Below are 24,254 nucleotides of genomic sequence, written 5' to 3'. Positions count from 1 at the left end.
TGATGTTGAGTTGGGGTGTGTTTTAGGATTTTTTTCCAGTAGTTGACTTTTTGCTGTTCACCCTGGTTCCCTGGAAAAAACAATGGAGGTCTTGTTTAACTGAGCGACGCCCAACCGGCATGAAATTCTGTCATGTCGTACCATCATTTTATATTTTGGTTTAAGACAATAATACAGTTTGGTTAGCTGAATCCCGAATTGCCAGCTCATCCTCATTCGTTCAGTATCCAGGTAGATACCTAACAGGGTGCATCACGAGAAGGTGAGGATTGGACATTAGGTCATAATCTCTGGTCGGTGCTTCGCATTCCTTTAAAGGCTATGTGGAGGTCTTCTCTCAGTTATACAGCTTTGACCCTTAATGAGCTTTTAATATTCTGATTCATAATTACTGTTTTATGCATGCAATATGTGAATTGTCATAGTATTTTTTACTTTTTTTTTTCTCTTCAGTTCCAGATAACTAGGAATTACAGTATGTCATCCTGTACTTACACGACTTGTTCACTAATGCTTAGTCATGGACCATCTCGAAGTCAAAGACCTGTCTGGCATATCCAGTATACTGACTGGCCTGATCACAGTTGCCCACAAGATATTCAAGGCTTTATTAGTAAGTGTAGTTAATACAGTATTTAGTTTTATCAGGAAATTGAATCAATAATAGCATTACAACTCCTGCTTTCACCATATAGACTACTTTGCATATGTGCTTATCAAATTTAAAGAATGATATAGGAGAAAGCACTCCCTTCAAAAATTTTAATTCTCTATTATTTACAATTTAGTACAGCTTGCCACATCTCTCATTCCTATACCTCACATATTACTAACATTTATATAACAAAACTACTGAATAATCTAATATACATTAATAGCTCTGATTTACATGAAAAATTTTTTCCTTTGGTCATACCTTTTCTTCATTTTCTTGATGGATCCTCTATTTTTGTTTGTATTAATATTTGATTTTAGTAACTCACAAAAGTAAAATAACAAAATAAGATAATTTATTAAGTTGCTCTATTTCAAACCATCATATTGGTATTTGATGATAATGATAATATCATCATCAAATTCTTAATATATATTCTCAGAGGGGGTTATGTGGATAGCATATAGCACTATCACCACAAAACAGTCTGCTCTTCCCACCAAATTAGTCTTGTTATATGTCATATCTTATATAGATTCTAACATTTCTGACTGTATCAGAAGCATGTTAATCTTTGTCAAACAATAGAGATAGTGAAATTGTAATTCCTGCTACTACCAACATAGAAATCATGAGGGTTGGAGGTCTAAACTGCAAATGTAATCCTTTACCTTCAAAAAAATATACTCCACATATAACTCCCCAAATGAACAGTTACTAGTGGATTTAACTGAAATACTAGACACAAACCAAGCATATAGCCAAAAAAAAAAAAAAAACCTCAATGAATTTGCTGCCAACAAGAACAGTCCTAGAATTGTGATTTTAAGACCCAGAAACCAAGTACTACAATGTAGCAGGGCTCTCTGATGTCTTTCACATAGCAGTACTTGTGCACCCATGTCAAATAAGTGTGATGGATGACCTTAACTCTGACCATAATTCAGTTTTACTCCAACTGGGCTCAGAACATGAAAATATTCCATATCAGTTCCCAACCATAGACTCGAGGAAAAAAAATTGTCAACTCAGTTTCGAACTTGGAAAAGCAGGTAAGGTAACAGCTACCACTGCTGACATACAATGCAAACATGGTTGGTTGTGTGGTTAGCATATCCACTCTCCAACCAACAGGCTGCATGTTCAAATCCCATTGTGCACATGGATGTTTGTGATTGTCTCTAGATGGCAGATGAATCTCATCAGGCAGTTTGAGGCCACTCCCCTCATTTATTGGGTAGCCATATACTATAGTGGTTTAATTTCCACTCTTTTTTTTTCCAGTTGTTATAGATTTCTATAGTCCAAGTGGAAATATTTTTTTTTATCTGATAGGTATTGTTGGGTCATTTGGAGTTCATCAATCAATGCATCTAAGGATATGACGTCTGTAGGTTTAGCTATGTGCTGGTAGGTATCAGTAAAAAAAATTGATATCGATTCGCCTGACCCCCTTTAAAAATTGGCCTGACGCTTAATCAATAGCAACATCTTATCTTAAATTAAGAACTCCGTCAAAAAACTTTATATAGAAAAGTACTGACATATTGGTCATCTCACTGTTTATCACTATTCCATTTAATGACACTTTTTGATTTAATCCCAACTGAATTTCTTTCTGATATCTCAGCTCTGTTTCATTTCACCATGTACTCTTTCATTTAGCAAGGAAAATTTACATATAAATAAGGGTATGCCATTGAACTTCCTGCTTTCATCCCTCCACCACTCTCTGTCTTCTTTATGAAAATGCTTCAACAGAATGCTTTAAATTCTCTCCCACAGAAACCTACCATTTCATTGCACTGTCAACAGTTCTCTTCATTTAATCACATTTTAACACCTTTCTAAACATGTTTGATCAGCTGTCATCCTAGGATAGTACTGATCTTGAACTCTGGTGATGTTGAGTTGGGATGTGTTCCAATAGCTGACTTTTTTGCTATTCGCACTGATTCCCTGCCGAAAACAACAGGGGCCTTGTTTAACCAGGCTAATTTCAGCCAGCATGAAATTCTATCATGTTGTAATGGCATTTTACATTGTGGTTTAAACCTAGACTTTGCTCTCTTCCTCTGGGTCGTTTTCCTGCCAAGCATCAAACACCTGTTTTGCTAATCTTTCCTCTCCCATTCTATTTAATGACCAACATCACCTTAAATTAGCCCTGCTCACATATTCTTGAATGTTCATTTTTAATATAATTCTGCCATTGATGCCATCTGTTTAGGCTCTACTTTTTCTGAGAACTCTCTTTTGATCAAGTACTTTATTTCTAACCCAACTCTCAGATCCATAACTTAAAATTTGTTTGAACACTGTCTAGCATACTACTAGTTTAGTGTTTTGGCTAATTTCTCTTATTTCATATAAATTTATTGAACTGGCTACCCAACATATCAGCTTTCCTTATTCTGTTGTCTATTTCCAGATTTAACTTGCCATCTTCACTAAAGACCGAGCCTAAATAGCTGAAATATTTTATGTTCTATAGGCTCTCCATTCAGAATGCAGTTGAAATTTTCTATGTTCCTGTCTGTTATCAGAGTTTTAGTCTTTTTATAGCTGATTTTCGTGCCAAATTTGTTACAGCTGTTATTCAATTTAGTTTGAGAATCCTGGAGACTTGCAATGGGTATCTGTAAGAGTACAGCATTATTTGAATAAAGCAATGAGCTAAGTCTAATATCTCATTCTTATATCAGGTTTAATGCCACTTTCTTTCATAATGTGATCCATATAGATGATGAATAAGAGTCGAGATAATGTGCATCCTTGTCTTATGCCTCATTTTACATCAACCCGTCTTCCTGTATTTCCTTCATTTCTAACTGTTGACTGACAACTTATGTATGGGCTATGTATTGCTCTGTGCAATGTTCCATTTATCTCATATAATTGCAAGTTTTCAAAAGCATTTCACTGGGCAGCTTGTCATATTCCTTTTCCACATCTACAGAACTTAAGTACAGATCCTTATCATACTCCCATGATTTCTCTGTCATCCAGTGAAATCTGATTCTGACAACCTCTAATTGTTCTGAATCCAGCTTGTTTTTCTCCCAGTTTCTCTTCCACAATTTTTTACAGCCTCTTCAAGTTTGCTTGCATAAATCTTATCTGGAACACTTAGTAGAAAAAATTCCTCTGTAATTCTCACATTCGGCTTTATTCCCTTTTTTACCTTCTGACTAGTCCCTGTGAATTATGAAGTGTAGCCGCTGCAAACCTTTTATACCTCCATATTTGAGCATTTCTGGTTGAATATCATCTACTTTTTACATTTAAAGTTTTTGATAGTTTTTTCTGCCTCAAGTATTGATATGTACTCCTTTGCATTTCTCTTGAAATTTTTCTATTGCAGTCCTCTCACGGCTTATTTCCTTTAACAGTCTTTCAGAGTAATATCCTTATCTTCAGTTCTCATGTTGCCTTTATCATCTTTGTTCCTTTTACAGTACTCTTTCCTCCATTTCTAAGCTTTTTTATTAGCCTCCAGAACATTTTGCCACCTTTCTGATATTTACCTTCTATGTTATTATTATTGCACCCTCCATGAAGTCAGCAGACTCATCGTGGGAGGTTCATTCAACTGGCAACATATTTATCATACTGCATCTTAAAATCCCTAACACTCCTTGCATTAACAACACATTGTGGTAATGTGTTCCATCACTGACAATTCTCTATGTAAAAAATTACTCCTCATTACACCCCTCTTCACCGCATTCTTACATAACTTCCAGGAATAGCCTCTGGTTCTTCCTCTCTTGCCATCTATTTTTTTATCCCATCTGGATTAATTTGATAAAATCCTGTTACTAACTTAAATGTCTATCATATCACCTCTTTTCTTCCTACCCATCAAACTCTGCATTCCACATTTCTTTGACCTTTCTCCATAGCCAACATTCCAAAGTCTTGATATTGTCTTAGTTACTCGTCTCTGGACCCTCTCCAATGTTTCCACATCACAATGAAAACCAGGTGACCAAATTTGAGCACAATAGTCCTAGTGTGGTGTGACCACTGCTTTATACATGTTACAACCACTTCCTTATCCCTACATGTTAGAGTACTTCTTATCATAGCAGCACTATGATGTGCAGTCTTTGCTACACTTGCAATATGCCCTCCAAACTTCAGTCTACTGGCAACCATCACTTCCAAATCTTGAATCTCATCACTGCAGTACAGTATCATCAATATAGTACACAGCCTTATATTTCTGCACTCCAAAATGCAACACCTTACACTTATTAATATTAAAACTACAATCCCACTCCTTTGTCCAAGGCAAAAGTCTATTCAAATCTTTCTGAAGGGAAATAACATCAGCAATACTTATAATTCTACCTTACTTTGCATCATCGCAAACAACTGAAGATCACCAGTCAGCCCACATGATATATCGTTTACAAACAAGTTAAACAGCAGAGGCCCAAGAGCAGTACCCTGGGGCATGCCATTGCTTACCCTTCTTATTTGAGACACTGTTCATCATACATAACCTGCTGGTATTGTTCAGAGAGCCAATCTCTGATCCATTTAACCAATATGTTATCTATTTCCATTTCGCAGCTTGTACACCAACTTATCATGTGGTAATCTATCAAACGCTTTTGCAAAGTCCAGGAATATCACTGTATATGATTTTCCCTTATCCCAACACACTTGTTACCTTATTATGAAATGCAAGTAAATTGCCAAAACAAGACCTGCCCTTTACAAATACATGCTGGCCATCATAAAGAATGCTATGTCCATCACCCAATCCTGTATTATATTCCTAACCAATCTTTCCAACACCTTGACTCCAACTGTAGTTATACAGACTGGTCTATAATTGGTAACTTCTGTCCTAGAACCATGTTTGTGGAATGGTACTATTTTGCCTTCTTTCCACTCCTTAGGAACCCTACCCACTGCAAGACTTTCATTAAATAACCAGGTCAAGAACATATCTAACAGTTGCGAACATTCCTTAATACATGGTGATATGTCATCCATTCTCACAGCCTTATTAACATATAATCCAGTCAACATCTGATACACCGTTCTGATTCTTCCAATTCTCCTAATACTTGCCTCCCTTCTATATACTGCACCAACACTGATAAAGTGCACATTCAACAATTCCACTGTATCCTTTGCAACTGGATACAGTGGAATTATTGCAAAGTGAAATGGAATTAAATTCTATTTCACTTTGCAACTGTTATTCTGCTATCATGAGTATTCACCAGCGTCACCTACGATAATTATTCTTTCTCTTGCTTGCCATATGCTTGAAAAATTCCCTCAAGTTAACCTTGGCCTGACCAGCCAATCTCTTCTGATGTTGCACCTTTTCTTTCTTTACCATGCTCATCAACTTCCTAGCCTGCACTTTGTATTCTTCATGAATCTGATCACCACCAACTGTCTTATATCCCTTCCGTAGCATTTTCTTTTCCAACACAGATTGCTTGATTTCACTCCCTGTCATATTGTAGATCAGAAGTCATTTGTCAAGTAACACACCTGCTCTCTACTACAAGTTGTTGTGCATTATAAGAATGCCAAGTGAGATAATTCTAATTTTTGTGCCTTGTTTTCTTACATCAATTACTATCTTTAGTCTATATTGATCCAGACATCTGCACTGGATCAATGCATCACTGAAACAATTCTTATTGGCATGAAAACATATATTTCCATTTCACTTTAAATTCTTTCTTGTTTGACAAGAATTTAAAGTGAAATAGAAATATATGGCAAGGTTCCAGGTGACATAGTAGTAGCTGACTGTCAATGGTTTTTTCCAATGCTCTAGATCCCGGGTTCCCAACCTGTGGGTCACAACCCCCTTGGGGAGGTCTCAAAGGGTCGCCATGGTTATTTTTAGCTGCAATTATTTTTATAGGAATTTTTACCACAGAGGTTTTCAACACTTATTTATTTTGATATGGCTAGAAATGCAACGGTAACATGACCTTGTGGCTTACTTTAATGATGAAGCTTGGAAGAAAATAGTTGCTTATTTAGCAGACATTTTAGACCAGATAAATAAGCTGAGCCAGAAACTTCAAGGAAGACAAACACGCATATCCAATTTCAAGACAATCTTCAGGCATTTGTGTCCAAGCTGCAAAACTGGTATCAGAAAGTGAATCTTGGAAACTAAAGAATTGAAAATGCTAACCACAGGATCCAGTGGCAAAACACCAAGCTACTACATAGATCCATATAGAAACATGAGCGTTTGAGAGAGTGCTGAAGCCTTACATCACAGACACAATCTTAACCGAAACAACTACCTTGCTATTCCAAAAGTCTGGGAAATTATTATCCTCAATTGTATAAAATAAATTTATCGGTTATATTTTAATTTAATTTTTTTACAGCCAAATAGTTTTTAATCCTTAAACATGCTACTGTATACATAGAGGAGCTTCTGTGTAAGCATGTGCACTGTTTTTTTTTAATGTAATTCTTATTGTTGTTTTATAACTTCATCATCTGATGATGAAGTTATAAATCTATACTGATGATGCCTTATGATACTTAAGACAAAATATTTACATATTAAAAAGTTAATTACTGTGGCATATTTGGAATTTTTAGTTATGAATACTCCACGGGTTTCACAATATAAGAAAATCTTGGAAACATTGCCATGTTTGAAAAAATCTGCAGTGTGGTAGAGGAATCTGAAGGAGATTACTGGGCACCTCAAATCCCTTGAAAAGGAATTTCAGCAGTACTTCCCTGAAGAAGAAGCTGCACTGATATGAACCCATTCTCTTCTTCCCTGAATGTAGCCAGCATTCCCAATGAAGTACAGAATGAATTCTTAGATCTGTGGAACGATTCCTCAGCACATAATTTGTTTTATGAAAACTTGCTGACTCAGTTCTGATGTGCTATGAATCAGTCATATCTAAATGTCACCATGCTTACCTTTTGAGTTTTACTTCCATTTGTCTCTACATATCTGCAAGAGTGGATTTTCAACTCTTCTTCATATCAAAACAAAGGCAAGAAACAGACTGAATGTTGAGAATGACATGGCTTTAACAAACACTCAGCTTCAAATTTTGAAGCTGGTTGCCCAGATGCAAGTACAACCATTGCATTAAATGTTAGGTTAATTAAATATTAGGTTAGATTTATATTTTGAAAAATCTATTTTTAATGTTTTTTCTTTACCCTATTAAAAATGCCTTTTTATGCAAATATGGTGAGGTTACTTGGCTATTATAAAAGGGGATCACAACTCAAAAAAGATTGAGAAACACTGCTCTAAATAGAAGTGAAGAAATAGGCAGTACTTTGATAGTAAAGAATTATCATCCATCTTAGGAGTATACTAAATATGGACTAATTTCCAAATTGCAAAGTATATACAAGTGGAACAGGCAAGAGGGAAAAAAAAAAATCTGACTACATTGGGTGTTATGCATTGGGAATGTGAGGATATTTACCAAAAGCACTCTCTTGAAAAGTAAGAATCTCAGAGAGTGCTTTTTTCCCTGAGCTGTGAGCTCTCTTCACTCAAGAATTTGACAAACTATTATTCCAGTAGCAGCAGAAGCTAAGTTCTTAGGACTCGTCTATGACAGAAAGCTTACACACATTAGCATACATTCATCAACCAAAAGAAAAGTGAAAGAGAAAGCATTAAATACCCTTCACACACTGTGGGATGCAGATCGATCTTCCTTGCTTCACTTTATCATGCACTTGTTTGATAAAGATGAAACCAACCTGCTTTGTTACTTTGGCAGAAACAGTTGTCTCTTAACTATGTCCTAAAAAATAATCTCTTCGAAACATACTACGTGGACTGGTATTTTTTTCTCTACATTAGAAAACTCAGTATTACACACATCACTGCTATTTGGCTTTTTTGTGTGTGTGTGCAAGAGATGATGTAAGCTATTGGCATGAATATTGAAAACATTATCTGCACCAAACAGCAGAATTCCTCCATGGCAGATTTACATTTCATCATGCTTCTCACTGTGCCAGCTTACCCATTTATCCTGTGTTTATTGACCTTATTATATCCAATTAGATTCCACTTGATTGCAATAACTGTTGAGCAGAGTGAATTATTGAGCATGACGTTCAGCTTGTGCAAATAAAAGAAAACTGCTACAAAAAAATGTTTGATTTATACAGACCCATTGAGTTCTTTACAGGCCATCTCTCCTGTGTGCAATCCACGCCCATTGCCTTATGATGTTCTACAGTTGTTGTGTAAACTGAAGATCTTTATTTTAATGTTTGGTTGTGCTGGATTCCCCACATTTGGAATTCAAGGAAATGAAACTGCAGAAGTGCCTGCTAGGTCAGAGTTTTGTTATCCTGTCAACAATAAATCACAAACCAATCAACCAACCCTCAGTAATTATGCAACAGACTCATTCTTTTTGATAGTCCTCTCATTCCAAACACAATTCTGATAGTCTTTCAGAATTTATTTATTTCTTTTTGCCAGAAAGAGATCAAAAGAATCTTTTCCAAACTTCATGCTAAAATATCTCCTAGTCTTGAAGGCATTTCTCTCATTGTTCTGAAGGTTTGTGTTCCAGAATAGACTCCTGTTCTATGTAATCTCTTTTGTTTTTATTCCTGTTTTCAACTAGTATCTGTCCTGCAGCTTGGAAACTAGTCCATGTTCAACCTATTACTAAGATGTGTGGAAATTCTTTACCATCAAAGTACTGGCCAATTTCTCTCGCTTCACTTTTTGCTAAATCATTGGGTGGGTGGGGGGGGGGGGACATCAACAATTAACTACTTGGCTATGGCTATCTCATCTAATAAACGGTATGGATTCTGCCATTAACAGATTATCTTGCTTATATCACCTACCTTTTTTTTGGACAGATACCATGGAAATACTTTGGAATCTCACATGGTTGCACTTGTATTTAAGGCATTCGATCATTGCTACATCTTGATAACCAGCCTTCTCTTTGGTCACACATTGCATGTCATAGCAAATGGATTTTTGTTCTCAAAGTTAATAGCTGATACTCCATAAAGGCTTCATTCCTTCATCTACTGTCCAACAACCTTTTTCAGTTGACTGCAAATCTAGTCCATAGTTTTGCTGATGATGGTACACTGCACTTCTGTTTCTTATTTGATAAGCCTTGCGCTACACAGATCACAAAAGACCTCTAGAATATCTTCTACAACCCATACAAGATGGGTTGTAGAAGATATTTTGATTTTAAAAGCTCGTCTACTTCTTCCTTAGTAGATCCTTCTGTGGGACCAGCACAAACAGGTCTCATCATGCAATTTCCCATTTTCAAATTTATCCACATTACTCCTTGAAATTGCCTACTATTCAAGAAATGTATCTTTGCATTACTGCTACTAAATTATTATTTTGATTATTTTTAAAATTACACAGGCTTTCAATATCAGGTTTTAGGATGAAGACAGCCTGCAGTTAATTATAATAAACTTCAACAGAAGTTCTTAATACTAGTCTATCTTGCAGGATTATTTCTGTTTTAGTTTACTGAACTGCACCATTCCTTTCTTTTAAGGTTACACAGTGGTCAGCATTCATAGTGAAGAATTTATGGAGGCACAACACACAGGTTAAAATAATTACTTTACTTAACATTAAGCAAGTAACAATTGACAAGTAATGTTTTGACCTCTGTAGTGAGGTCATCATCAGGAAAACATTGATATGTACAAGATACAAGCTACATGCCGCTGCCCAATACAAAAGTAAAATGAATCTAAATGTTTGTTAATCATTTATCCTAGCCTTGAATTGTAAGTCAGCAGTTAGAATTGATGGAAGTACATGAAGATGGTTTAATGTTAAATCTGGTGTCAGACAAGGATGTACATTATCCCCTCTGTTATTCATTATCTGCATGGATCACATTATGAAGGAAAGTGGTATTAAACCTGATATCAAAATTGGAGATGTTTATCTCAGCTCTTTGCTTTATGCAGATGATGTTATACTTCTAAATAAATCTGCTACATGTCTGTAGGATTCCCTGACTAAAGTGAATAACTGTTGTAATAGATATGGTATAAAAGTCAGCAATAACAAGACAAAGACAATGAAAAAGAAGCATTGAAAATATCAATTTCATTGTGAATGGAGAACCTATAGAACAAGTAAAACATTTCTGCCTCTTTAGGCATGATTTTTAGTGACGACGGTAAAATAAATATGAAAATAGACAACAGAATCAACAAAGCTGGTATGGCAGGAAGTCAATTTGAATAAATTTAATAAATTTATAATGGAATAAGAGAGAAATTAGTCAAAACACTAAATTAGCTATATACAAGACAGAATTATGATTCATAAGTTCAGATCCATAAGTTAAAACCAATTTTAACTTATGGATCTGAGAGCTAGGTCAGAAATAAAACACTTGACCAAAGAGTAGAGACTGCAGATATGAGAGTCCTGAGAAAGATGAAGGGCATGAACAGATGTCATCAATGGCAATATCATATTAAAGACGAGGATATTAGGAAAGAACTTGAATAATCCAGGAGTGCATTAGCAGAGTTATTCTCAGGTGGTATGGTCACTTAAATAGAATGGGAGAGGAAAGATTTGCAAAACAAGCATTCTCTGCCAGGTTGGCAGGTAAAAGACCCAGAGTAAGACCAAGATATAGGTGGATTGATATGGTAAAAAGTGCCTTAAAAGATAGAAATATAAAATCTGATAATGTTGGAGTCTTGAGAAGTAACTGACTGATTTGGAGGAAGAATATAGATAGGAAGTTAATAATGATCTAACAGGAATTTGATGATGATGATTATTATTATTATCCTAGCTTTGACCTCTAGTGAGAAAAAATTATGGATTAATTATTCCAAGAATGTGGAGGACCCATCTTCTGCCCGTATAGCAACCAGAACAACCCTAAACAGAAGAAAATCTCAATACGAAAGGACTGTAGAAATTGTTTAATGTAGTTACTTTTTTTTTCTCACCAGAGATCAGGCTAGGATAAATGATTAACAAACATTTAGATTCATTTTGCTTTTGTATAGTGCAGTGTCATGTAGCTTGTATCTTGTGCACATGCATGTTTTCCTGATGATGACATCAATACAGAGGTCGAGATGTTGATTGTTACTTGCTTAATGTTAAATAAAGTAATTATTCTAACGTGGGTTGTGTCTCTATTAATTCTTCACTATGAGCTGCAGTATTATTACAGTATAATCCATCTTAAAATTAAATATCAGAATGGAGGTTTTTTAATGTATCCCACACATGAAAGATTGTAAACCTGTCATGCATTTTAGTATACTGCAGACAGGATAGCATTAGATAATCTAGTTCCTCTATTCTAGAGTACCAACCATGGTACTTTTTTTTATCAGGGCACTTCAGAACATTAGTAAACAGATTGTGATTATTCCGATTTCATCAGAATAGTTACAATCTGGTGACTGAATTTATGTCACGTGTCAACAAAAAACATTGTGTGTATGTGTGTGTGATTATTTGCAGTTTAATATTTAAAATTTTTCCTTGCTTTTTATTTCTTAGATTTCATGGGAGAAATAGATGCTGTAAGAAGACTGGCATCTAATCAGCAACCTCCTGGAAGAGGCCGTAATTCTCCTATTATTGTCCATTGTAGTGCTGGTGTTGGAAGGTCTGGAGTAGTCATTCTCTGTGATGTTATGTTGTATTCTTTAGATCATAATCAGGTAATTTATTTTAAATATTTCATGAATATTTTTTAATCAAAAGTTCTTCATATTTTTTACCTAAGTTATAAAGAATAGCACTACATGTCCTAGTATCAATGGCTGTTATTTACTTGGTGACTAAAGGGTAATAAGGCTTTTAATTAACCTTTAGTCACCGAGTCATTTGAGCACTTTGAACTGTATCCTGTAAAACAAGATTCTATGGATGACTATAATATTTGAAGCACTAGGAAACTCCACTTCTTCAATGGCAAAAATATTTTTCATCACAATGATGTTTTTCATCATTGTGATTTCACAGTGAGGAGAGGGGAGGGGAAGCACTATTGATAAGCATGAATAATTGAAATTTAAATCTGCTTGGTGACCACAGTATTCCACAATAGAGATATGTGAGCCAAAATTTTTAGTTCCACACATGATGTCTTGATATTTTCCAGTATAATATGAATCCAAATGAAATCTAAAATTACTCTTATCATTAAGTTCTGTCAGAACACAAAATAGATTTGTTATGTGTTTCACAACAGCACATGCCAAATCTGTGTTCAAAATTAGTTATAAACCAGCATCCCAAATCTGAGAACAGTGTTCTTCAAGAAGATTTGGGATCTTATTATAGTGTTAAGAGTTGTGCAGGTGAGTGGTGTTTTTGAACTAAAAAGAACAGAATTTTTTGGAGACTATGTATGTAACATGCATTGGCAGAATAGGCTAGGTTCAAAAAGAGAAAAATGAACATGACCGGAGATTGAAATATTATCAAAAGTAAGATTTTCTTCCAAGAAATAAGGCAAGAATGTTTTGGTAGCATTGAAATTTACAGATTATCTTCACTCCTCTTGTAAATGCTATGGAAATCAGTATTCAAGACCCTGATTATGAAGATCTGAAAGCTTAAATCATTTACTGGTTTTGATGATTGAGGGGATAGCATCTCTGCTTTTTATCCAGGGTTTGAATCGAACAACTTGTTGGATGGAAATTGGTCTTGGAACTATGATTCCTAAATTGTGCAAAAACATTAAAATAAGTAATTAATAAAATATAAATATAAAAAAACTTAGCCCATCCATCATACCTATTGTATTATAGGTTACTACCATGGGGAAAAGGAGGTGGAGTCAATTAAAAAAAAAAAAAAGTGAACAACACAAAGTTTCTCAAATGAAGAAGAAAAAGAATGTTGTATGCTCTCAATGAGAGCAGATGCCATTCTTCCTGTATAAGAGAAAGATTGCAGGTGTAAGCACAGAGGCCTAGCACCATTGAACAAAGAAATCTGATTGTTGTAATTATTAAGAGAGACCTCCAGGGAGTCAGAAACTCATGGAGGTAGGCCACATATTACACACACCAGCTATCATACTTATTCTTAAATTCATTCACACTGCTTGCACTCACAACATCCAATAGCAATCCATTCCAATCACACACCACCCTAGGAGAGAAAAAATCTTGCCCTCTTGTCCTTTCCCTACCCTCTACAAATGGAAAAAATTCCATCGATTGAATAACTGTATGATCCTTTCAGAAGTTTGTAAGTCTCAATAATATCACCCCTCTTTTTTCTGTTTGCTAGTCTAAAAATTCTAAATCTATCTTCATAATCAGTATTCCATAATTCTGATATCATTCTTAATACTCTCTCCACTATATCAGAATCAGAACGGAAACCAGACCTGTGCATAATAGTCAAAGTGAGGTCTTATCAAGGCCTTGTAAAGAGGCAAAATAACATCTATATCTTTACATGTGAACATTCATTTCAGCATTGCAATTATCTTTTGAGTTGTATTTGCAATCTCTGCTACATGGCATCTGAACTTCAACTTGCTATCTACTAAAACACTCCAAGCAAATAGCTGTATTTTGTTTGTCAAATCCTTCCCATTATCATTAATGTACAGATTGAATAACATTGGACCAAGTACTAATCCTTGTGATACACCACTGGTTACCTTAAATCTTGCAGACTCACATCCCCCCCTCCTCCCATACCACTTTTTGATATCTGTCAGTCAGCCATCCTTTTATCCATACTAACATTCTATAATCCAAACTCATATTCTCCAATTTATGCAACAATCTACCATGCTGTATTCTGTCAAAAGCCTTAGCAAAATCCAAAAGTATCACGGTGTATCCATTCCCCTTGTGTAGGTCAATGGTAACATTGTTATAGAATGTGAGCAAGTTGCTAAAACATGACCTTCCCTTAGTAAACCCATGTTGTTCATTGCAAAGTAGAGATTCACTGTGAACCCATTCCTGAATGCGAGCCCTAACCAGTTTTTCAAAAATCTTCATCACCACTCCTGAGATATTAATTGGGCGATAGTTGGACCCATAAGTCTCTGCACCACCCTTGTGTAGTGGAATTAACCAAACATTCTTTTCATTCCTGCACAATCTTCCCTGTTCTGAGACTCATATTAAACAGCCTGGTCAAAGGAATAACCATTTCAGCTGAACACTCTTTTAGCACCCATGCTGATACCCCAGCAATCACTGTTGCTGAATTGTTATTCAGTTTGTGCAACAGTAATTCCTCCTCTTCATTCAGTGGAGAGATGGCAGTGAATTCATTCAGTTTGTGTACACCAGGTTGATAACTTTTAACAAAATGGGCACTCATTAGTTGAATAACTTCTGCATCTGTTACCCTCATGCCATCTGTATTTAGAAGTATTTTGTAAAATTGTACATGAATTTTCTGATTTAATTTATGTTGTTATTACTTTATTATTACTTCTTATACTGCAGCATTGTAAACTCTTTATTGTTCTTATATTTCCTTATACTATCATTCCATTGACCACATCAGTTTAAAGAAAAATTTGTTTACTATATGTTTATTTCACCAAGCTTCTCTATCTTAAACTTTGTTCCCCCCCTTTATTTATTCCTGCCCTTATCCTTTGTTTCTACCACACATGAAGCAGACTCTAATTTTAGCTATTGCCGGCTCTACGGTGGTATATTCAATTTCTCACACTCTTCAGCCAGACAAATTATTTGATTTATGACTGTGGCATACAGGCAGAGTAACAGAGAGTGAGAAGTCAAAGCTTTCTTAACCATATAGCAAGTCGTGGCAATATCTGATTAATACACACAAGTCCGTAATTTTTTTTTTTTTTAAGATAGTGCATTGGCAATGATCAGATCATATTGTTGTTCAAACAAATCATTTTATTCCAACTGAAAAAATGAGATTACAAACTAGACAGATAGTGGAAAAAAACTGTTTCTCTGAGCATTGCACAATTAAAACATACACATACTGCATTCATGCAACTCCTAACATACTACTTAGTATTATACAATACGTACTAGATAAATAGTGGGGAATAACTGTTTCTTCCAGCATAGCTAACTTGAGAAATTTACCTTGTACAACTATAACATATACATTTATGCCACTCTGACATTCTACTCAGTATTTTATAAAACTTAACGTATGCTTAACGTATTTATATACAATTTTTTCATATCTACTATCCAGGAAACATCGATATGATGTGTTTACTCACAGTTTCTTTTCTTTATAAGCAGTCCTTTATCATGAACAAAATTTCCATCAAGACATCTCGAATCTTTGCCTTGATCTGAATACTTCTTTCTTTAACTTGGACATATCGTCGCGGTTGTTTTTTCCTGAGTAGCAAACGACATCCTTCCTTCTTCTACAGCTGGCAGCTGCTTGTTGACTAAATTAGTAGGCATCTGGAGAACCTCTGATTTTGCCTTCAAAGTTTATTTATCAGACACATTTGTGGACTTGCCTCGGAAACTGAGAAACTTCAGAGAGACTCGCCGTCAACGAAGCTCCAACAATAACCCATCAGGATCATGAGGTGTGAACTACAAAACCTCCAGCCATGGGCTCCTAATCATCACTTTGTCTATTCTCTTCCAGTACAGCCGAAAAAAAGACCAAAAGCCAGCCTGTTCCAATGATTTTTCTCCCCCTTGCAGCCCCTTAAATATCCTCTTTGTTCTCACTCTAAAGTGTCCGTAATTACCCTCCAGCGTGATGACATCACTAAGGTTCTCTCTTAAGGAAGGTCTTTGTTTTAGGTGCTTAATTTGTTCATAAGTTGTTGTGAACCTTTCTTTTATATTTTTTGCAGACTCACTAATCCCTTTCCTCTATTTTTAAACACCACAGTTATACAAATACATTTCACAAAGTAATTAATTTACATTCAAAGAAAATTTATACATCGTATTTTCTATATTATTTTGGTTTGAGACCCTTGTATAATTGAGCTCGACAAGTTAACTAAATTAACTTATCGTGCGAGATTTTACAATTATTTCATATTCATTCTTTCTTTTACTTGCAGCATATCGATAAAATTATTGTGGGTTGTCTTTAGCATGCAGAGCCAGTTTCTTTTTATACTCAGCCTTTGCTTTCCATACAACAGGTGTGACTATTCTAACATTCTACTTATAATTTTCATGACAGACATCATCCTTATGCACATGGTCCTTCCACATCATCCTTTTCTTATGAATCTCTTACTTAATAAGATTACATATCTATTTGATTTTTACACTATTTATTCTTTGAACTCTCAGGACACATTTTGATATTGCATTGTTTAAATGCTTTCCATACACTGTTGATATTCTTTCTCATCCAACAGCTGATCCCATTCCACTGAATTCAGTATACTCCTCAGTTGGTCATAATTTCCTGCTTTGTAGTTTAGCATGTAACCTTTTCTGAATGGAACATTCATAAACTTAGTCACTTCCTAAGTAAGTACTGTATGATCACTGTTACCAACCGGAAGCAAAATAGTTACTATTTCGTCTTTAACTGAAACACTCTCTGACACTATAATCAAATCTAACACTCTTTGACCTAGAGTTCCTTCTGTCATGTGCTACTTGAAGAAGTTGTCCCGCAACAGCTCAACAAATTCATTTTCATTCTTCTCATGAGATTCTACTGCTACCCAATCAATATTTGGATAATTAAAGTTATGATTACTCTTTTTTGCACTTATCTTTTCTATTTGGTGATGCATTTCTTCATCATTAGCGACCGATCCACCAGATCTGTAACAACATCCACTGTGTAATTGATAATGTTAATATCAATTACAATGATATTGTAATTGAATTATTATTGATTCCATCTCCCACCAGATGACTTCAAACTCACTGTCACATGAAATACTATTAGTAGTAGAAGTACTACAGTCATAGTTCTCAACTGTAACTGGATTCAAGTCAGCTGATATCATTATCAGCACATCCCCTCCTCTCTATCATTCCTAAAAATACAGTACACTTTACACTCAATATCAATTAGTATGTCTGATTCTGATACCAAGATCTCACTAGTACCTATAATCTGAGGTCCCAACATATTGACCAAGGCAACTTTACCCCTTTGTTTCTGATACTACTAGCATTCGTGAACAGGCATAATAATCTACCTGCATGACACAGTTGGACAACTTGCAGATCTCTATTCTTCTCTAGTGCCTTTATAAAGTTCAATCATTCTCTCCTCGTCAACATTTCCATGATAAAGCCTATTCCCATCATTAACACAGTTATATAACATTGTCGCTCTTACACTCACATTCTCACCATTCCCCCTTTATAATTTAGTTTCTCTGACTCTGTGTTAGGTCTCATACCAGTTATTAGTTTTTCAAGCCTCCTGATACCAAATGCATTCAGGTGTAAGCATCCCTCTTATACAAATCCAATCTTCCCTCATATCCACTCCACACATCCAAAAACTTGCATCGATTCCTTCTATACAGCCTGCGCATTGAATCGTTTGCCATCATAGCTTCTTCTTAATTAATTTTTATCATATCAAGATAATATACTGCCAATTTTCACTTTCACCTCTTCTAACAACCCTTTCATGTTGGAAGTTTTTCCACGTGGTTATGCTATAAATTAAAGATGCCAAGAAATTATATATTTGGTTTATAAATTATAAATTTAGTTTAATCCTTTATCCAAGTGTGAGCAAACAAAGTTTGCGCCTGAAAGTATCTTCAGGACTAGGGTAAGGTGGTACAACACTGGGCAACTCGTTGCAAAGGTGGAGCAAGCTAACATCACTCCTATCTCTTAGTGCTTAGTTCTCTTATGCTTAGTTTAGTATGTAACTTAATTTGTGTAAAAAAAAAATATCACTTTCTTGTACACAACATACAAAAAAAAATTTTTTTTTATTTCTTTGTAAAAAAAAGTCACTGATTTTCTTTTGATTCTTGGAAGCTAAACTTTTTTGAATGTGTCATCTTGGAGCTGAATTAGCAACAAAATTTTGTGAAATGGCGTATCATTCTGCTTAGCACATTCTATACACACATTAAAACTGTCAACTCCCTCTTCGTGTTTTACTTTTTTTTCCTTCGAGTTCTTCATCATCATCATCGTCTTCTAATTCATTCTGTTGTGTCATATTTATAATTTCAGCATCTGATTTGATTTCGAATTCACTTTTGATCCTACCTGTAATCCATTCCATAACATCTGTTTGTGAAATTTCGACATCTGGATTTATATTTTTAACCAAATTATGCGCATTTTGAATTTCCTCTTTTTGTGTGTATTTGTGATTCATGCTGACAATACAGTACGTACTGTACGGTATAAAAAAGCAAACGCGAACACACAATAAATCAAAATAGGCCTCCAGTATAACCGTACAATCGACAGTATGAAAAAAATGCTGTACCGTAATAATACGTAATAAATAAAACTTTTTTTCTTTCAAACCGTAGTTCGGATTACTGCAGGGTTCTGATTAGCGAGATACCTCTGTCTATAATTTCTTGGTATCTTTAATTTATAACCCTTTCATATCCTCTCTCATACTGAACTTACTTATCTCTAGTTAAGTTGTTAGCATCTACTACAATTACGATCTCATTTACTTTTCTTTTCTGTTTTTGAATTGCATCGTTTATATTCTTAATTTTTTCTCTGGGAAAACTTGAAGTTATAACTCACTCATCAATAGCATGTTTTATTATAATCATCATACCAAATAACATCCTTCTTTTTACAAACACTGTCACTTACCTGATTTCCATTACTTCCTGATTTAGCTGTTTTTCTGTGCTGTATTTCTTATTTTGTTGCTTAATTTTCTTTTCCATCCTATGTTCATTTAAATGCCTCTCAACTTTTTGCAATTCCTGCATCTCTCTGATGATCTGCTTTAATTTTGCTATTTTGGAGATTAATTCATTTTCATTAACCTCCTCTGTATCTCCAATAGCCTCGTTAGCAGGGCTAACCTTCTTGTTCTTTGACTGTACTGCTCTTCTTAGCATTTCATTTCTTGTGCATTTTTAGTGCCATTGTAAACTTATTATTGAAATATCTTAATAAAAATATGTTTAAAAAAATACTAAAATCTACATTAATATACTATAAAACACTAATTTTCTAAGGGAAAAACACAATAAAACAGACAAAATCACCAATTTTACACAAGCACTAAATTCACCAATCAATCACAAGATATCCTTGAACCAATATACATTATTATTATTACTACGTGACACCTCCAGGGAGTCCAAGACTTATCAAGGGAGGGAGGGCACCCACTCTATAACTCTGTCTCTACCAACTACAACAATGCCATCTACTGCCCACCAAGAACACTAGTATTTTCACAAACATCCATGCCCACAACGGGATTTGAACCTGCAGCCTTTTGGCTGGAGAGCGGATACATTAACCACTCAGCCAACCAGGCTGGCTATATATTACAGAAGACTTTTCACCATGATATGCATTGAATGATCAGTTGTTTATTTTGCATCTTCAATAGTTTCACTAATAATGGATACAATGCTAGAGTAATACAGATTATTAACCTTCCTCTTTCTAATAACAAACAAGCAAGGAACATACAAAGAACTCCAAATAGTATCAGCCCTTACTTTAGTAGGGCTTCTAGGAATAAAAAAAAAATACTTAACAAATGTTAAGTACAAATTATCTTTAAGCAGTTTTCAAAAATAATCCCTTGTCTGCTCTCATAAAGATGAAATCCATCCATTATTAGTACTAGAAATGTACAGAATTTATTGCTTTTGTAATTTGCATGTTATAGACAAACTGATGGATATGTAGCTAAAAGAAAAGAACATCATCAAAACTACAAAAATTAATCAAAAGAGCAGACTAACAAATTCTGTGTAGCGTCCTCCATGCAGAGACGTTGTGAGAAATTTTGGCGCCTATGGCTGGGGCCACATTGGCCATAGCCTCCATGTAAGATGATGCTGAAACCACTATCATAAAAAGGTGTTGCTTTAGAAGTGAAAGATGTTTGGGAGACGAGCATATGCTCTGCAGAACATACTGAAATTTTGCTACAAAAAAACTTCCAGAGGTTTGGGAGAGTTGTCCTTCACCAAAAACAACAACAAAATCATTACCTTTTACCGCAGATGATCGAAACAGAATATTAGGATACTATCTGGAATATTTTGCACACTTCTTCATTTCTGCATTGTGCCTTTATGATTGCTCTAATCATAAGAATACCTGTTCTGCTTTTAAAGGCTGTAGTAAGCAGTAAATCTTTTTTTGGATCATTATTTTTTCCATAACATCCGTGTTTAAGCATTACTTTTAGTAACGGGCTGGTGTTATGTTATTAACACTAGCCATATTTAAAATATGGACTGTGATTTTGAAGAAATCGTTTCATAGAGGAATTATATACTAGAAACTGTGACATTCAGCATTCCACTTATATCTCACCAATTCCTAGTGAATAAAAATCTTTTATTAATTTATTAGCCTTTTTATTATTTCATATATCTTTGGCTTACATGAAGAATATTGAAAAACCACATTGACAATTTTAATAGATCTGGTAAATTAATGATTTTTTAAAATGAATAATAGATATACAGTTAAAATGAGTAGTGTTATTGAAAAGAATAATGTATGTCAGAATATTAATCATTTCTCTTACAGCCTATTGATATGCCTAAAGTTTTGACTCAGCTACGACTACAGCGTATGCTAACTGTACAGACTTTAGCACAGTACAAGTTTGTCTACAGTGTACTTATTCAATACCTCAGGAGCTCTCGACTTATATAACAGTATGCCTTTCAGCTATTTATTTGCTGAGATAGAAATTTTTTAAACAACCTTACTCAATTGTTTGGGTGATTATCTGTCCTTTAAATTATATTGTGATGTTTACTGTGCTCATGCTCACTAACTTTTTTTTTAGTAATTTAAAAATTTTATATAGTATGGAAATGTTTAAATAAGTCGCAGATATTTAGTAATTTGTGTTGTTAAGAAAGTGATAGATGTACATAATGTGACGTTACTGTAAAATTCATTGTTAGTCTTCCATCATAAACAAAAGGTTCCTTTAAGCTATATTATAAAAGTAGTAGAGCACATATTTCTATTTTGATCAGGTGCTGCATTATTTCCATGCCTTCGATAGCCATAAGTCATATGTAAGATTTTTCATGTGTAGTTACTTTATTTTCATATACATTGTCTTTAAATAATTGGTTAGTGAGATTTTTTTTAATACACACACACACACACACACACACACACACACACACATATATATATATACATACACACACACACACACACACACTTGTACATGCAGCTATGACCTGAATGGTTTCAATGTACAATTAATTGCCAAAATGGTTGTGTATCTTCTTTTAAAAAGACTGTTGTAAATGTTAACTTTCTTTCTATATCTGTTTATTTTTATTATTGATTCTTTTTATGAGGGATTTGGTGCTATGTTGTTGTGAAGAATTATATTCAAAGCAACATATACCTCATTTTCTCCCTCTTATTATGACATTTAGTGATTTTTATTGCACTAAAATTCGTAATGTTAATATGTATGTATGTACGTATGAGTGATTGAGTGAATGAATGCAACTTTGTACAAAAAAATAAATAATATTCATATTTAATATTATTGAGGTCACATTTAATTATGTGCTTACCTTCATAATCCTAAATCATAATCTGTTGAAAATAGTTTTTTATAGTAATATAAAGTCTATGGTTATACTAAAATGTATACAAAAAAGTTTTGAAAAATATTATTCCTTCTAATACAAAATAAAAATTCATGCAGATTTTTATAAATGTTTTAGTTTAATTTTTTATGTACTTAATTTTAACTGCATAAAAAAATGTAAATGACTGATTTTTTTTATTCTTAATTAGGAATGACAATATGAATGTGCATCGTTTTGTGCAGTTCTTATGTAGGTGTAATATTTTTCAAAAATTATAATTAAATATTGTATAAAGTATTCACAAGTAAAATTAAAGCACCTTTACTAAGAAATCTCATTGTTAACAGACTTGCTTGCAGAAATTGTAACATCCATAAATACTCAATTGAGAATTGGTTAACTAGGTAGGGTACCCACTTTTAAATTAAGTAAATAAATCCAATAAAACATTAATTTGTGAAAATAAGACTTTATTATTATTATTAGTTCTTTTGGGGGGTATTTATTCATGCTGTGAGCTGCTCAAGTACTTTCCATGCTTAATTAAAGTAGAACATAGTTTTATATTACAAGCCACAGATTTGCAATTAACCAAATGCAAAATATTTATAAGAACCTTTGTGTAAAATTCTTATGAATATTTTTTTACTGTGAAGTCTCTTACAAATGGAGAAGTTATTGGCTTGTTTTGCATGTTTGTTTCCAGAAATTGTAAAAGTGTCTCCATCATCATGAGAAATTATTAATGGCGTCCACTTAATTGATATATTTTCTTGTTTTAATCTGGTTGCTACATTGACTTGTAATTGCATTTAGCATCTTGAATAGGCTAAGGGTAAATTTTTTTGCTTTGTTTTTGAAAAAGAAGTACAAGTTCGCTGTCCGTGCTTTTACATTAATGTCAATCCTATGAAGAATTTGTAATTTTCAGCACATTTAGCATCTTGGGTAGACTAAGGGTATATTTTCTTTCTTTGTTTTTAGAAATTTACAGTCAATTTTTTAGTTTGCACATGTTCCATGTTGACTTATTATAATCTTAGATTTTTGAACAACTTTTACATGCAGAAATGAAGACAGCATTTGATAATTCCCACAACAATGCGAATTAATGCTATTTCTCCTTTCTGTTATTATGGCCTTCATGGAAAAAAATAATAAAAATGTGGGTGCAATAAAATAGTTCTCTAAATCTTAATCTTTGAATTTATTCTAGTAGTATGAGCTACATTATGTCACTAAATGTTTTGATCTTCTGAATTGGAATTAATGCTTTATATTAATTCCAATTCCAAATTTTTTTTTTGCTTTTATCATAAGCACATGCTTATATATGATATTCATTTGGAGTATTTGTAAAGGAACTTATAAAAATTTCAAAATTATGTTTTTTATATGTTAATATTCATTGTTTACTAGATTGTAATGCATTTATGTAAGTTAAACAAAAAACAGCTCGCAAATTGAAAAGTTTTCCTCATTGTACTGTATTCATAAAAAAAGTATATTCTTTTGTTTAAATAATATAACCATTTTAATAGAAATTCTCTAATTTCTTCACCTACTCACTTTATTTTAAATATATGGTGCAAGCCATATGTAGTAAATGATATTGATACTTCAGGATTACAATAATTGCATCCCTTTTCTTTGTAAATGTTAATGTTCAGTGAAAAGAAGCAATGTTCAGCTCAATGCCTTTTGGCACCAACATAATATAGACTTCTTATTTTACCTTTGATCTCAGTTTATCTAATTTTTCTCTTTACAGGTGGTTTGTAGTTCACTTTTGAGTATTATTTTCATCACTGAAGGAATCTTTTCTAAAAAACATGCAATACTGAATTTAGTGT

The 24,254-nt window shown here is 33.9% G+C and overlaps 1 protein-coding gene across 1 annotated transcript in view; it reads left to right on the top strand.

Annotated features, from left to right (window-relative positions):
• The window catches only part of Pez (protein tyrosine phosphatase non-receptor pez), a 350,703-nt gene extending 327,104 nt beyond the window's left edge, over positions 1–23,599 (top strand). The window contains exons 20-22 of the mRNA XM_090400358.1: positions 454–613; positions 12,204–12,367; positions 21,362–23,599. Coding sequence (XP_090256484.1) covers positions 454–613; positions 12,204–12,367; positions 21,362–21,490 — 453 coding nt within the window. The 3' untranslated portion in view covers positions 21,491–23,599. The remainder of the gene's footprint in view (positions 1–453; positions 614–12,203; positions 12,368–21,361) is intronic.
• Positions 23,600–24,254: the final 655 nt, after the last annotated feature.

This window comes from Typopeltis vanoorti, chromosome 11 (genome assembly GCF_054136105.1).
Source record: "Typopeltis vanoorti isolate ZY-2024b chromosome 11, IOZ_Tvanoo_1.0, whole genome shotgun sequence".
In the NCBI taxonomy this organism is placed as follows: domain Eukaryota; kingdom Metazoa; phylum Arthropoda; class Arachnida; order Uropygi; family Thelyphonidae; genus Typopeltis; species Typopeltis vanoorti.
This window is presented reverse-complemented; position numbering and strand designations above follow the sequence as displayed.